The following is a 17,623-nucleotide window of genomic DNA, read 5'->3' on the forward strand; positions in this document are numbered from 1 at the left end:
CTACTGTATAGGCAAATGAGCTTAACCCTCTTTTCCCCCCTGGAAGTTATTCAAAAAGGCATTACATTTAAAAGAGATAAAATAAAATGTTGGGATAATTTGGCCTAATCATTTATCCAAAGTAAATATATTTTGTATTAAAATATGATTAATATTTGTCTGCCAAAGTCAGTTTGGTGTAATGGACATGTATGAAGCCATTTTTTTGTCATGTGACAAGAAAACCAAAATAGAGAGTTCACTTTTAGACCCTCATGATTGTGTATTTTGATTAAAAAAAAAAAATGAAAATACATTTTGTTCATGTCAAATAGAGCGACTTAAAGAAAGTGTCTTGATATTCATGATTAACATTTTTAGGATATTTGTTGAACCTTAATTTGTCAAATAAATAAATAAAGTTATTAAGTTTAATTAACTTGTATTTAAAGGAAAGTATTATATGTATATATAGTATGAAACCACAAATGCAAAGCTTGCATGCAGTATAAAAGCTTAGCGCATGTGTTTTTAACTGGGTTTTCTCCCTTTTATAACCTTAAACATCTTATTTGTCTTTTACCTTCATGTGTTGGCTAAGTGATTAAATGAGCGTGCTATTGTTGCCTCAGTGCATGGCTTGAATAAAGCCCTATTTGCTTCTCCTACACCTTTGGCACTTCGGGCCGGCTGCTCTGTGCATTTTATCACTGTCGCCTTGATCTCAATGTGTCATATCATTGATGGGTCACTGTTTATAGTCCTGCACAAATCAGCCTTATTGATTGCATCCAGACACACTTTGATTTAATACTGGGCTGTATTTCCAAGTGTCATGGTCTTGTTAGTGAAACAGAACTTTATGGGTTACTCAGTCATGTGAAGCCAACGTTTAAATTGCTCTGTGCAATATTATGTTTAGTATTAATCTGTAAGCAGCTGAATAAAAACAAATTCCCCTGCTTAGTACATGGCCCTCTGAAATGCTTGAATCTGATAGGTCAATCGTGGCATTGAACATAATAATTTAGCATAATGACCTTTAAACAGGATATTTAATGGTAATTTGCATTGGCCATGGCAACAAACTAGTGCTCAAACCATGTTTATTGTATTATTTCCAGTCTCTGAACGTTGGTAGAATCGTGCAATTCAAAACATGTAGATTGCAAATTAATGGTATCTAAATATCTTAATATTGCATCAGTGTTTGTCTTGTTGCTGATTGTTTTCATTTGTGGAATCTCTAAGCTAATTTACCAGTAAGATAATAAAATAATTTTCTCAAATCAATACTTCATATCTAGTTTTTTATTTATTTTTGAAGTAGCTGTGCAGTAAAAGCACAATCCCTTTTTTTATTTTTCCATTTCATTCATCTGTCTGGGATTTTTGCATGGCCTGTCCACTTTCTGAATTGAATGACTTTTCAAGGACTCTGTAAACTCTAACAACATATAAAAACAGCTTGAATTTGCCACGGATGCACCTTATCATGTATAAGATCCCCTTGCCATAAAAGATCTTCCCGTAGGCCTACAACCCACTGTGTTTTCCACAGACTGTAAAACGCCCTTGACAAATTAAGGATGCGTATAGAATATTTACAGCGTTTCCAGTGATTGCGCTCTCCATGGTGCTGAACTCACTCCTAAAGTGCTGTTGGCTATTGATAGGTGAGGAAGTTGCTGTAAATTGTGTCTGGTGGTTATATGGTGCATTCTCTATAACCTGAAAGGGTATAAAATAGTTCCAACATTTTAATGCACATTATGAATCTGTGCCCCCCTTCATCTTTACTCTGGAGATTGATTGGAAAGTTTGGAATAACTGAAATGGTTTCCAATGTGAATGATATATTAATAGCTTCATACATTCTGTTTCATTCCACAGGAGCTATTTTTGAACAAAACGCCGTACGGGACGACGAGGTTTTTCAGCTTGCCATTTCAGACCTGAGTTTGAATGACGACATCCTCCAGAGCGAGAGGATTACCCATTCTATCAAACTTATCGAGCCCAACAACCCCTTCCAGGCAGTACAGGAAGGTGAGTGAGTGACTGGGATCTCTCAGCAATTGATTAACCACACCGTTCTACTTTATCTTTCTGTCCGATCCGCTTGCTTGAGCAGTTTCCCGATATCGTCAGACCTTCTCGTGAGGCTCTGACGTCAACAAGTAGAATAGCAGCAAGTGTGGGATTTCCATTTCTTTTTATGCGTCTCCAGGGCTTTTAAGTGTTGATTTCCTCCTCTCTGTCTGTAATTCGATTTCAATCTTTGCCTTTCAAACAAACTAAATAAGCACCTCTTGGAATCAGAATCCAGTGGAAGTGTGGATGAAATGTGCTGAGAACATATGAGGTAACATGCTGAGGGTGTTTGTGTCACACAGGCAAGCTGGATCAGCAGTGCCGCTCACAGACAGTGATGTATGAATGTAGCAGGACTTGATTTATGTTATCAAGCATGAAGGCCAGCTGTCATCATCTGTCCAGTTCAGACATTTTCATTCCCTTCCTCGTATAAGCAAATCTTCAGTTTGATCATGGCTACCTGAGATTAATTTTAAAAACATATTATCACAACAAATTTCTCTCATATTACAGAAAGGGTCCATGGTCTGGCTTCATGAAAATCTTCTAAAGAAGTTGAGCAATTTCAAATGAAATAGATTGCTTGTATTGATTGTATGGCAGAATTGCTGTGGAACTCAATGAAAAAACACCTCAAAGGCCATTTTTTGCACTTCCTGGAGACTATCGTAGTAATCATTATAATTACGCACACTACTTTTGGCACAGTTGGCTTGGTGGGAGTTCTGACGTTGACGTTGCATTTTTTTTTACAGAAATGTGTCGTGTTTTTTAAATGCTTCTTTTTAAAGAGCCTCAAATTGGAGTGGTCTGTTGCTTTCAGTTGGAGTGGTCTGTTGCGGTCCAGCTATGAAAATACAGAGGGCCAAGCAATAGCTAGTCAATAATTGACCAATCAAATTGTCCCTCTAAATGGGTGGGACTCTGATAATATAGCTAGCACTGTTCACTATGGAACACGCATAACATACGTGAGAAGGACATTGTTACTAATTTATTATCCATGCTGTTTTCAACTTTTAATGCAAATTTAAAGTTAATCTGCAAAGGAAGACAAAGACATACACCAGAGCTTAATTTGGAGCAGAAAACCAAAGCTTTTGAAAGCATTTCAACCCATAGACTGCAAAATATATGGACTGCGCGTCTCCGCTTTCTCTCCACTGTAGATAAACGAAGCCAAAATATCCAGTAACAGTCCTTGCCGATTACGTCGTTCGGAGCCCAGGTCTGCACAGTAGTGAGCCTGAGTTGGAGTGGCATGAGTTGGTCCCGCCCACACTCCCGCACCCATTGACTCAGTCGCAAGCTTAGCTGTCAAACATGACGTTATACCCTGTATTTATAGCATCAAATAACTAACTACAACCAACTAATTGGAAAAATACGTCTGCATGATAAGAAGTACCTAAAATGACAGGAGCCATCTTTGGAAAAAAGGGATTTGAAGTGTAATTGGATTCTTTAGTTTGGCTCGTGTCCCATATGATTACATAGAGAGGGCAGGGTTTAAGACCTGTACTGTAGCCAGCCACCAGGGGGCGACCAAAATGATTTGGCTTCACATCTCAGGACTTGTGCGGGACACTTGTTAACCCCAGCAATAACAAGCGAGGCCCCTGGATGACAACATCAGCCAAAAAGCTAAATCTTTACTGCTTGAATTGTTTGATGTTTGGGTAAGTTATTTAAAATCTAATAGGTCATATTCCAACTGATTTTATTCTGGCCACCACTACCACTGTTTTATAATTGTTGTGCTTTATTTGAGAAAACAGTGATTTTGTGGAATTACTGGTCAATCTGTAAATGTATTAACTCGACAACCTTTTGTTGTAAATCTGCATAATAGGTAAACAATTTCCCAAATACACCATACGTTTATTACCTTCTGTTAGATCCATTTTATCGGGTGCTGTGCCAGCCTTATGATATTATTTATTTATAAAAATTGCTTGTTTGTTGTGGTGGCTTCCAAAATTCCACGATTGCTGTTCACTGTCTATGATGCGGAAGTGTCTGTCACTAATTTGCTTTGTTCTGATCGCTGTCATGATGTATCAGCTCACATAATATTTTATTGGTTTTGTGTGTCTTACATTTTGAAACCCAGCCAGTTGTCTCCATATTCCATTGAAATGCACTTAACGATTGTGAGATGATGCAATTATTTGTAATGAGGGTTTGCATTTTATTACATTTTGTTTTATTTCGGTGAAGACTCTCACACTCACTGTGCTGTTTGCTTGTTGCATTACTTGTCAAAGGTAATGTATGCAGCACTATAGAAGAGGACACAGTAAGCTAGGCTGATTTTAGGCTGAGTTTACTTTTTCCAGACGAGGGAAGGGGTGAGAGGGCCAAGGTACAAGAGTCATGGTTTGCTACTTTCTCCTACAATAGGTTTACATGCATCCAAGGATATATGCATTACATGCATTACATGATATACAATGCAGCATCACCTACTTTTGAAACTGTGAAACGGTTCGATCATGGATTTGGTCTCTAAACAACTTTCCGAGAGCCTACTCTCCTCTCATTGGTCAGATGGCCTAGTCTGTTGTGATTAGTCTACTGCTTACAGCACATGTTGGAAACGAAACGCCCACTATCTGAATTTCTGCTCCAGAGGCTGCCTGAGCATTTTACCTCATCTATTTGAGCTTGAGTCCTCATCCATTGGAAGTGAATGCAAAGTGGATTCAGTGAAGAAAACAGTGTCTTCCCGACATGTCGACAGCACGAACCAAACTCTCCTAGTAGACGTTGTTTGCGGGCAGCCAATGAAGATCATAGGGTGGCAGTATGCAAATGTGTTACAAACCTACATAGGTTCATGCAGGAATTAAGACTGGAATTGCTGACAACTTGTTTCAGGAAGTTCGGTTCTTTCTTTTGGGAGAAAATAACTAAATTTCTTGTGCACATTGATCTTTGAAACTTTGCAGACATTTTACGTTTACAGACATCTATAACATGCATGGAAAGCAATATCCAATAAAAATAGTAGAATTCTGTTTGTTGAATCCGGCTCCAGAGTGTTTAGAGATGACAATGGGAATTATTGCCCATCCTGAGGACACGGAGTATTGCTCTTCTGTCTTGTTTCCAGGGGCTCTGGGATCGATTAGCCTCCCTGGTTTTGAGTGACAGTTGAGTGGTGATGACCTTTCACTTTGCTCTTTAGCTCACATTCACCCTACTGAGAAGAAACTCACCTGTCAAAATTACACAAGTGCACACCCACAGTCACATACAGCCACTTAATCTTCTCTATCAGCAACACACATAGACTTCTGGCATAGCATAGTTCCAGGCTTTTACCCACCAGTCAATAAAATGACTTAAGATCCTGTATATTGAGAGATGACACACAGCGTGAGCTTGAGGCTCAGGTGAGAGTGTGTATTGCGAGGACACAGCTGTGTGTTTATCTCACTTGCATTTGTGCCGCTATGGGCATTACGTCTAATTACTCATTACAGCTGTGTGACTAAATCATTCACCCACACAGACATCTCACACAGTAGGTCAGTGTGTGTGGGTGCAGAGGTGTGTGTGTGTGTAGTAGAGGATGAAGGTTTTTTTCCCCGGTGTGTGTGAGAGAGACTGTGCTACTGCATAACAATGAACCAGTGCAGTTTTTTTTTTGTGAGAGAGACAATAATGCAAGATAGCAGATTCCTGTTGTGACGAGTCAAGCTAAAATTCCAGAGGCAAAAGTGTCCTTATGTCCTGCTGTGCTTTTTTGGGAAAAAGTGCTGACATGGAGAAATAGAGTCACCTGAAGGGGAAATCGCTTGGAAAAAGGTCACGTCACGTCCTGCGTGAAAACAACTTTTAGCGTCACATTGGAGTCCTCTGGACGGCTCTTTTTATTTCTTCTCTTCTCTTTATCCTGTCCCTTTCAATTTCTCACCCCTTCTGCTTTTTCTCACCTCTTAAGCCTTTCTAAAGCCCTGATTTGAACTATTTGGCTTCTAGGCCACAGGAAATAGAAATGGTCATCCTGGATGCTGTCAGATCTTTCTTTGCTCAAAAGGTTTGACACTCCCTTGTGAAGATCACAGATTTATCCTTAATTCTTTGCTCTGTCTCCTCCTCTTTCATCTTGTCTGTGGTGCTTTCCTTTTTTGGAAGTCAATAAGGCCTCTTTTCATCCTCTGGATTGGTTTAGGCTGCTCATCAACCCACCTGTTATTTCAAAACTACAGTTATTGGTGGAGAGATCTTATAAATGAAACAGGCCTCTCTCAAAAGCAACTTAAATAGGTTGATGATGGTTATATCATATCGGGAGTGTGAGCAGCCGTGGCTCGTCTGTAAGGGCAGGTCATCCAAATCGTAGACCTCTATATAAAATGAATGAATAATACATTGTAAATATGTTTAGCATTCTGCAACAAGTATTTTTCAGATTACGTCGGAAAGTGAGCAGGATATATTAAAATGTAATGTTGTATGGTTTCGGCAGGTGTGTATTTATGATACTAAGCAGGGCAGCGTATGCCTGAGCCCTCCCTGGCTTTACAGCACCCCACGATGTTCCAATGTAAATCTGTGGTGAAAAATGGAACTGCACAAGCTCTAATTCAGAGCCATTGGGGATTTCATGCTGCCCCACTTATTTTCATGTTACCGTACGTAAACCTCGCTTCAGACAAAGACGACATCAATCCGCTTCAGCTATGTGCATATTAGACTGCATATGTCAGTCACATGTATGTTCTTCTAATGTGGAGCAGCATATCAAATTAATGAAAGCATAAATCTTTTAGTTTACATGCTCATGTGAATTGCCTTTATATAGTTCTGTTGGAGAATTAGACATGGCTTTCTTTTACTCACTGGAATTCCTCCACAACTTGTAATATTTTAAAACAACATTCAGAGGTAATAAATACTAAATTATGGCAATTCTAAAATAGAATTGCGTGTGTTCAGGGATTACACTATAAAGCTTACAAAATATTTAATATAAACTAGCGCTAAGACCCAGCATCTGCCCTACCTAAATTTACTGGTCAGGAGCCGCTACTGAGTGTGAGGGTAAGTAACAATTGATACATGTTGGCTAAACGTCACAGGTCAAATTTTGTCACATTGCCTCATTCTAGTAAATTGCGGCATTCACCAATTGGCACAATTGTTAGATATTTGAGCTATGAAGTTGCACTTATCAGATATAAAGTGGAATTTGTGAGAAAACAATTCGGAATAAAAAAAAAGGTCACAATTGTTATATGTAGTTAAGTCGCAGTATAAAAAAAAAAGAATTTGCAATTGTGGGGAATAAAATGGCAATTAAAAAAAAAAAAATCACAATTGCTAGATATACAGTAAAGTAACAATTTCCTAATGAACTGTAAATGTGCAATTGTGAGGAACAAAGGCAAAAATGTCATTACTGTCAGATATACAGGAAAGTCACAATTTTGAGAATTGAGACAGAAATGGGCTTTGATGAAAACCTGTCCTCACACACATTATTTCTTACGTATTCACACAGATAAATTCAAATGACACCTAAGATTATTTGGTTCCTGAACTATTAGAGATAAGTTTCCTAATCGGCTGTACAAGAACGGTCCATGGGTTCCAGTTGTCTCTCTCACGCTCTTGCGCTTTCACTGTGTCTTATCTAAAGCTGAGTCAGGAGGTGGTCTTAGTTGGCAATTCACATTCTGACGTGCCCTTTCAAAATGGCAGCTTGTCTACTCCGGGTCCCCAGTGCTGCTACGGCCAGTGTCTCATATTAATGAGATCCAAAATGGCTACTGTCAGGAACTCAGTTTCATTTTTAATGTAGTCTACGCCTCAAATTACTGGACATCTCATTCATATCAGATCTCAAATATCTGTAGCCTCAAATGGGAAACAGTATTTACTCAATGATTATGTTTGTATGTGCACCAATAATGCAATTATTTCTAATAATCAAAGTGATGTCTTAATCGCTGTAAGATGTTTACATAACACGAGCAGATCTCTTCACTCCAGTTTGCAATTTTCATTATTCTGATTATTCGCTAATAAGTATGGTTATACCCCATTCAGATACCCATACAGTATGCATGTTACAGGCCATTGTTTTAAACTACTCACATCAAATTCAAAATAAATTTTTATAGACGAGACGTACTTGATATTATTCGGCGCCGTGATGAACATTGCAATGCCGGGTTTGAATACGCTGCCGTCGCGTTCTTTGCACCGTCGGGATGAAGATACTGAGCAGAGACTGCACATCTAGTTGTGTTGACAGAGTTTAGCTTAATCACATTAGTTTGATCAAAGTATTGTAATTACGTGAGGTAAAGTAATCGCAATATTGCCAAAAAAAACATTATAATCTATTATCTCATTATAATAATAATGAGGGTGCATGTACTGTAAATGCACCCAATGACAATGTTATATATGGGTTTCAATAATCAGAGCTGCTTGTTGTTATAGTCTGTAGACTCCTTAAAGGTCCCATATTGTCAAAACTGAAATTTCCTGGCTTTTTTCATGATAACAGAGGTCTAGGGGCTATGAAACTACCATATAAGTTTTAAAACAGTAGATCCAGATACTAATGCACACAGCCTGCATAAAGTAGCTGTGCCTTTTCATAAGCCGTTTTGACTTCCGTATTGTGATGTCAGAACTACTCAGTCACCGCCTTCAGTCACCACCCCCACCAATGGTGGGTCACTCAGAAAACAACAGGCCAATCAGAAGAGAGGCTCATGAATATTAAGTAGACAGGCCAAAATCGAAAATTCTTGGCAGAGCTCCTGAGAAAGGAGCTGTAAAATATATATTGAGATGTGTTTTGGTACTTATACCGGCGCAAATATATGTTCTTTAAGGACATCAAAACCTAAAATAAAACTTCAGAAAGGTGTACAATATGGTATCTTTAAGTGAGAGCAATGCTTTGCTAAGGCATGAAGTTTATCCTGTTCTCGGCATAGTGACCTTTTGATTCCACAAGTGCAACCGAAGTCTTCTGTTTAATGCTTATGTTAACAACCCACCTTCAATGGTCTACTCTGATTTATTCTGCATATTTTTTTGTGCTACTGGGACATCCCCCCTGTGCCTTGTTTTAAGGTTTTCAAACTGTGACCCAAAAAAAACCTAGGGGGCCTCAATAGTCTCCATAGAAAATTTGAGAAAATGTAAAAATATTTTCTTAAATTAATTTCACAGCAATAATATATATATATATATATATAAACATTTTTTCTAATTTATTAAAGTAAATATTTTCCTGATAATATTCAGATGACATTTTAATAAAATTGTACAGATATATGTTTTGTCTCATTATACCATAATTGCCTTTTTTATGTACTAAAGCAAATTGTTATAATATTATCTACCTATTCTACTTTTATGTACCTGTCAGTACAATAATACCATGATTAATCACTTGGCTTCTGGAATCAGAACGAATGGTAATTCAACATTTTGTTTAATTTGTTTAACACATATCTTGAAGTTAACTTTGACTGCCCTAAATAACACACATACAGCCTTTTTTTTCCACTGACCACATTTTTAAGCATCCCCTCGTGGACCTCTAGTGGTCACCAGACTAAGAGACCACATAGTTACAGCTAACAGCAGTGCAACAGTAATATTAAATGAAAACAATATACACAATCATTACTGAGATTGTCTCAGCTTACATCGCTTATGAATATTTCCATTTGAGTGCTCTGTGTTAGATGTTTATGAATGCCCTGGGAATAATATAATGAGGTCATCATGAGTACACACTAAGGAGTGAGTATTAATCACCTGCTTTTCACAGAGTTCACGTGCACGTGAGGACAAAGCTCATGCCTCTTGTAGCGTTCGGCACCATGAGCTCTGTGTAAACAGCATGCTTGATTAAAGGACAAATATAGATAGAACCTTGTTTAATTAGAGTGAGTTCTGGAGACAGAACGGTTGGTGAGATCCACTCAGGGCCCTAGAGCCTCTCCTCTCACTGTCGAGTGACCAGGTTACTGGCCATGAACTGCTCTAGCTTACAATGAATAAAAAACAACCATCAGATAATAATTAGCTGCCTGGAGTAAAGAGCTGCCTCAGTCCCCCTCCCCTATCTACATCTCTCTCTCTCTCTCTCTCTCTCTCTCTCTCTCTCTCTCTCTCTCTCTCTCTCTCTCTCTCTCTCTCTCTCTCTCTCTCTCTCTCTCTCTCTCTCTCTCTCTCTCTCTCTCTCACTCACTCACTCTGTCTTTAACGAGTACAGTATCCTGATATGCTTTCATTTAGCAGATTTGCATTGCATGGTTATTAAGTTAAAAGGATTATAGTTGTCTCTCTAGTGGTGTGGTCTGGGTAAGCTTGCGTTTCGAGTCATGTGATTTATAAGACATTCTTTTGAAACAGCTGGGAGAGTTAATGGTCAGAGAGTTTGAGCTGCTCCATTCTGCAGGATGAAGGAAATTGTCCTTGAAATGGCCTTGCAGTGATGCAAGTGATGGAAGAGCGTGCAAACGGGCGATGTGAGAATCCAGATGTGGATGTGAGAGTGTGATCAGGGCTGTTAACCAGTAAACAAAAGCAATTATAGTTGCGAAAAAATAACAGTTGAATAAAGGTGCTGTCACATTTATTGTTGTTCTGTGAATTTTTGAGGGTGAAATCCAGCCATTTCAATAGCAATCCATGAGATATAAAATATTTTCCCATGCAGATTTCGCATTGGGTTCAGTTGGTCATGAAAATTCACCACATTGAGCAACAGGAAGATGCTTGGTTTGATTTCTGTGTGAGCTGTGCTTCATACATTGCTCCACTATTGACAATAGATAAAGGACCTTTTTTTGCCCACAAAATGTTTCTGAAATGTACTAATGTGACATCACTTTAAATCAGTGGTGCTATCCTATGGGTTCAAAATAAATAAATAGTCATTTCTGAGGAAACTGGTGCAAAATGGAAAAGTTAAATTAAATTGAAGCCACTGTTGCTCATTTATCGAATGTAATAAATTACATTAGGTTTAGAGCATGTTGACAAACTTGTTGAGGCAAAGTCACACAAGTTTTTTTTGAAGCGCATCTAAAGATTTATTTGGTAGATTTGGTTTCCATCATAGTTTACACTCTTCTTACTGAATATATATGTGAATATAACTGAATGAGAGGGTTTTAAATTTTATCCTCTTGTTTACATCCAGATTTTTTATGTAAGATCCCAAAATTGCCATTAGCTATTGTAATATTTTTTTTGTATATATTGTTTATCTAAAATCTTTTTGCCAACACGGGTAATGGCATAATGGTGCTGAGTTCGCGAACTTGCACAATGCAGCGCTCTTTACAGCTCTAAAGAGAGAAAAACAACAGGACTTTTGGGTTTGAAACTGATTTAGCTGTGCTCTTTGTCTGTTATAGCAGTGCAGTAGTTTTGAGAGATGCTCTGATGATTTTGTCAGCAGGCATTGAATAATGGGCTGTCTGGGTGATTTTTAAATTGAATACATCATATTTCATCATTTTGCCTCGCGCTGTGGTTATGAGGTAATACACTCTGGGTTTTCTTTTGCATGTGTTTTGGTGCATTTCAAATCTGTTTGTGGACAGGGAAGAGCCTTAATTGGCAAATCTGCTCAGAATTTTTCAGACCGCAAAGGGATTTGATGGGACAGAGAGACATTCTTTCCTACAAAGCTACTGGTCAAATCACGTTGAAATACTCAACTCATTACAAGTACAAGTAGAAGTTCAGTGGAAAATTGGATGCCCCTGTCTCTAATGGACATTATCAGTATTCAGTAGCAACATGTTGCTCATATTCAAAGCAGAGTGATACATCTCATTTATTAAGCACTTAGCTTTTTACACTTAGTGTTTAGAGTCAGTAAGATTTTTTGTTTAAAAAAGTTTTTTTTTTATGCAAAAAAAACCTATTGAAATGATCAAAAGTGACAGTGAAGATATTTCTAATTTCTCAAAAGATTTCAATTTCAAATAAATACTGTGTTTAAAAAAAAAAACTTTATACACAAATATCATGGTTTCCACAAAAATTTTAAGCAGCACAACTTTTTTCAACAATTGTTTCTTGATCATATTAGAATGATTTCTGAAGGATCATGTGACACTGAAGACTGGAGTAATGATGCTGAAAATTCAGCTTTGCCATCACAGGAATAAATTACATTTGAAAAAATATTAAAATAGAAAGCAGCCATTTTAAATGATATAGTAAATATATGATAATAATAATATAAAATTATTGGTGGGGGGAAAACATAAAAACGATCTTACCAACCCCAAACTTTTGAACTGTAGTCTATGTTCTGATTTTACTTTGTTTCAATTCTGCCTGTGGAAAGTGCAGTATGCATCTCAAAAAAATCAATGGAGAATACTACTGTATTAACTTGAGTTTCGTTCAAACACGGATGCCATGCGTTTGTTCCTTTTACTGCTTTTCTACAGATGTTGAGCGGAATCACTGATATATTTCAGCTCTGAACAATGTGAGAGTTCCTCTCCAAATGTCACCACCAGCTTGGATTTCAACTAGACTTCCTACAGTAATTGCTTTATCCTGCATTAGCCCTGAGCGCGCTGAACTTCTGGGCTCAGCTTGGCAAAAGGAGGAGAAATACTACATGCCAGTCTTCTGTCTTGCATGATGAACAGTGTTATTGGCTGTGATTGATTCAAATATGAACACAGACTTTCTCATCATAATGAGCGTGTTCCTCGCTCATTCTCTGTCTTCTCTTAATTCAATTCGATTTTACTTTCTATTTAGTGTGCTTAATTGGCATGACAAACAACTATATTTGCATTACCAAAGCATATTATCTCTCTCTCTCTCTGCCCCTCTTTTTTTCACCTGACACATATTTATATATCCTGCAAATGCAATACCAGTGTTTAAACTCCAGGCCATATGGTCATATTTTAGCATATTCTATAATTTTCAAGTCAGAATTATTATTATTATGAGGTGTTGGATACAATTTAGGGCCAAATAATTTGTTATATACTATAGTATATTCTATAGTTTCACCTTTTCATGGACTCTTAGAATTAGTCTGTTTTTGCTGCTTTGCCTTTAAGAAACACATACAGGTGATGGGAGGAACGGGTTGTTTTCTATGGATCTGCACACACATTAACTGCTAATGTATTCGGGTTTCCAAAGACAGAAATAATAAGCTAAATGCTTGGTTTCAATTAAATCTCTTTTTAGACTGGGAATTAAGGTTGAGGTCTGAAATGTACGGTATATTTTCATAGTACATAAAGCTTAAGTACCTCAAAAGATCTTGCAAAATTTGATTTGTTATGATACGATATAATTTTGTGCATTTGGTTGCTTGACCTCTTGAACTCTCGTGCCATGAGTGTGTGAGTAATATAATGCTGAATAGATGTAATCTTGACTCCCAGGTCAAACTCATCAGGAAAATTTGGTCCAGCATCTAACCTATTGATCTTCTTTCCACTCTTATCGGCTTGTTTACTTGACCCCAGAGAGAGCGAGACAGAGTGTTTTAGCTACTCAGGAAGTGAGAGGAGTGACATTAATGGAATTTGGAGTTGAAAAAAAAAAGAAAAATTCTCAGATAATCCCAAATCTCTCATGCCAATCAAGCCGTGCAGCTTTCAGAAACCTTACAGCGGGTTACGTCATTCTCATTCACCGCGGCTGTGAGAGGCTCTACTCTCTGCACTCAAACTCTGCTGCGTGAATGAGTAAAACAACCTCTATAGTCACAGTGCTCAGCTAAATCTGCATTCAATTCAATTCTGAATCATTTGTGCAGCACTTTATGTAATGGCACTTGCTACAAAGCAGCTTTACAGAGATTGAAGGTGACGGTGGCACCGGGAAATGTCCAAGGGGATGTAGGAAGAAACCAAGGGGGTGACAAAGGTTAAAATAATATCAATTTCTGATCATGTTATCCCCTCAAACTCAGTCAGTGGGGACACATTTTAATGCTTGAATCTGGATATTGAAGGATTATGTATATATTTAAAGTCAAAAGGGTCTATTGTTTTTTTTTTTATCTGCATTAAATCTGTGTTTGTAAACAGATCTATTGGCTGGGTTATCTTTAGAAGTATGTGAAGATCCTTCTCGACATGTTCCTGTAGATCCCACTTTCAGTGATTATCTTAGGAGGTCTCGGCGAGATCATCCTGTATGTTTTGGCAAAACATTTGTCACTCTCGTCACGTGACTCCTGCGGCTCTGCGCATCTTTTCTTGCACTATGGAGCAGACGCGCCTCACTTTATAACTAGCGTCCGTTGTCCAACTGAACTATCTTATAAAAATGCAAAACGACGGTGGGCTGGTGGGTAAGTAATGTAATCGGTGGATAGCTGAACATAATGTAACACTGGTAATAGCGTTTACTGCGCTCCCCCCCCCCCCTTTTTTTTTTCTCAGACCCCCCTCCCTCCTCAAAATGTTTTTTTTATTTTTAGAGAGGCTGAGGATTAAGATGGTCAACATCAGACGAAAAGACAAACACAAACACTTTGGTGTGGCTTACTTAATTGTATGTTTTATTAAAATAAATCTAATACATTGGCATCACAAAACATCATAAAGCTTAAAAAAAGAGAACAAGAGGCATATTATATGTGCAGCTTATGTTGGTCACAGCTACCACCAGTCAGTCAACATACTGAACTGACTGATGGAATGTTGAAAAGGCAATATGAGAGAAGTTTTGGGAGCTTGATGGAGCTAAAACCTGCCAATCAACATGACTCTACAGATCTTTGGCAGTGTCACGTCTGTGCATGACACCTCTCACAGATGCCATCTGCTCTCTCACATGGCTGTCTGATCTGCGATGTCATGATGAATATCATCAGTCTCAAGCCCTGTGTTCTAAATCCCTTTTTTTTGTCTATCATTTCAGTATTAAAACACCTCCATTGCCACCAGATCTCTTTTTTTTAATACCTTCATCTCTTGACAGTTAATTTGAAAGATGAAGGATTTGAATGTGTTTCAACGCAGACTCCAGTTCAGCACAGACTTGAGACGCTGACGATACACACCTGTCACAGCACCTGTCTGCTTAATAGGTTTGTGCAGCGAAGCCATTATCTGTATATAATTCTGTATTTGATGTAATGACTAAATTATATGTATCTGTATTAGGATAGAACAGGATGTGGGCAGTGCTTAAAAATAGTGTCTGATTCTATGCTGAAAAGAAACATTTTTATGTTACTCTATCACAATTTTTTGTTTTCCAAATAGCAAATATGCCTTGTATGATTAATAAAATGATTCAAATAAATAATAAAATAATTTCAAATGATACTTTTTTTATTTAAAGATTATGCAAAAATAAAAAAAGGTTCCGACTCACCATTGAGTTGTAATATTAGATGTTCATTAAAGTTGAAATGCATGTTAAATCTTATTGTGAATGATTCATCCATGCATGTTTTATTTTTTTTATCGACCTTATGACATTTTAATTAAAAATGACAAATCGATCTTTCGGTGAAACGATAGACTGCTCTTTTGTGACATATACCGGACTTCTCCAATCATTTAGTCCTCTTAAACCCCGCCGCTTTGTTACTATCAAATGCAAGCTTGCATTCAGATATGCCTCAATCCAATCCAACACAGATGGACTGAACCAAGACCAGCCCTACATTCAATAATCTGTTTCACTCGCGACTTAAGATATTGCTTTATCCTTGTGCGTGTTGGATAATCAGCCTAACACATATTTGTTCTATTATTCTACTGAGATTGTTACTCATATTCAGGCCATACCTTTATACTTCTGTTGTAGCTTGTAGTCAAAATCTGTACTGCTAACCAAAAGGTTGTAGTAGTATTAAACCCCACAAGGGTCATCCATGACTTGCACTAGATGAAGTCGGACAGAAGTCAACCCACCATTGTGTCACTGAGCAAGAAACTTAACCTCAGGTTGCTCCAGGGGAACGTCCCTGTACTAAGTGTCCCTGAACGTCACTTTGGATAAAAGTGTCCTCTAACTCAGGATTAGTAATTAGCCAGGTGAAAATAGATTCTTTGATTCTTCAAAAATATGGCTGTGGGTGACAGAACCCCACCAGAACCCTTGACCCTGTCAGGTGCATCTCACCTCTTAAATGTGCATGTTTGCATGTTTGCTAAGGGCCATGCCTCCTTTACCGGACGCCAGACGTGCTCATTAAAACAATGTGCCATGTGCTGTGTACACCTCTTGGCTGTCACAAGCAGTTTGCATATGCACTGTTTGAGAGCACGTTTGGATAAAAGATTGATGCATTGTAGTTTTGTTAAGCGTGTTTTTCCCCTAACAACCCCACGCTCTTAAGAAACCCATAGGGAACGCATACAGGAGGTGACAAATATTTTCTGTAGCAACATGAATGATTTATAGAAGTGCTACTGGCTGAGGAACATCGTATTCGCAGTAATATATGTGTGGGAGAGAAAAGACATTGTTGCGTCTCTTTAAGAACTCAGAGTCTATGTAAATGATACATAATTATTCTCTCCAAGATCATAGCAGTGTTTTTGCGCTATTAGCGAGTGCACTCTACTTCTCCATTGCAATCTCACACTGTTATGTGAGAGGACGTGGAGCTATTTGTCAAATAAACAAATGCACAAAAGTGACCTGTGTGAGATTCGCAAATTCAAAAGTCTGTTTGAGTTACCTGTTTAAGTCCTGTTTGAAGTTCTAGTGTGAGTGTGACTCACCGAGAGTTTGCGAAAATAGGCGAACACAAATAGGAGATGGAGATTATACTGTGAACCATTGCAAGTCTGGATTTTCAGTGCAATAGGCCGCCGCATGATGTCGGGTTTTAACTTGATGGGGTGGATCTGACTGTGTCCAATTCACCAGTCCGAACAGAAGGAATGAGAGTGGAATAGATGAAGTTTCTCTGCCGGAGCGACAAGTGCAGCGGGGGCGGCAAGCAACCCGAGACGACCCACAGCTTCCAAGTGGTAAGTGTGAACACCCAGTGGGAAGAGTTACCATGCAACAGAAGCCCTCTATCCGAGACACGACCGGCCCGTCCGCAGAAGCCACTCAGCAAACGCTTCAGCGGAAGCTGGGAGAGAGCCCATGGCAGGCCAGTGGAACATAGACATCTTCTTCCTCGAATGGAGGCACATAACAAAAGGAAGCTTCAATTGGATCCAGCCTGAAAATGTCAGTTTTCATTGATTTGTAGGATACAAATTGGAATACAGTCCATAAAGAGAAAAACAAGAAAAGACAAACAAACTCTGCAAGTGTGAAGCAACATCCTGGTACTGTCTCAAAATGACTTACGATTAGATATTGATCAGATTTCCAAATTCAATGCAATTTCGATTCAAGAGCTCTCAATTTGATGTGGACTGATTTATTTGGGTATTTTTTTTTTTCAATTTTGCTTGCATATTAAAGAGATTCTCTCTCTGCTATTGAGACCAATAATTATAAAGGGGTTCAGACTGATTCAAATCAGGAACCTGTCTTTTAAACTATTCATTAAACGAAACTCATAAAAGTAATTTGTTTT

General features: G+C 38.2%; 1 protein-coding gene across 11 annotated transcripts in view; it reads left to right on the forward strand.

Annotated features, from left to right (window-relative positions):
- The window catches only part of grid1a (glutamate receptor, ionotropic, delta 1a), a 309,909-nt gene that overhangs the window by 36,683 nt on the left and 255,603 nt on the right, over positions 1–17,623 (forward strand). For 10 of the 11 annotated variants that reach the window (XM_079633397.1, XM_079633398.1, XM_079633396.1 and 7 more), the window contains one exon: positions 1,873–2,028. Coding sequence is in view for 4 of the 11 variants with exons in the window: in XM_079633390.1 (XP_079489516.1) it covers positions 1,873–2,028 (156 nt within the window). In the remaining 7 variants the exon portion in view is untranslated. Of the gene's footprint in view, positions 1–1,872; positions 2,029–17,623 lie in introns of those variants that run through there. The other variant, XM_079633391.1, reaches the window with a different exon arrangement.

The sequence above is a fragment of the Phoxinus phoxinus genome, assembly GCF_949152265.1.
Source record: "Phoxinus phoxinus genome assembly, chromosome: 13".
NCBI classification, from domain to species: domain Eukaryota; kingdom Metazoa; phylum Chordata; class Actinopteri; order Cypriniformes; family Leuciscidae; genus Phoxinus; species Phoxinus phoxinus.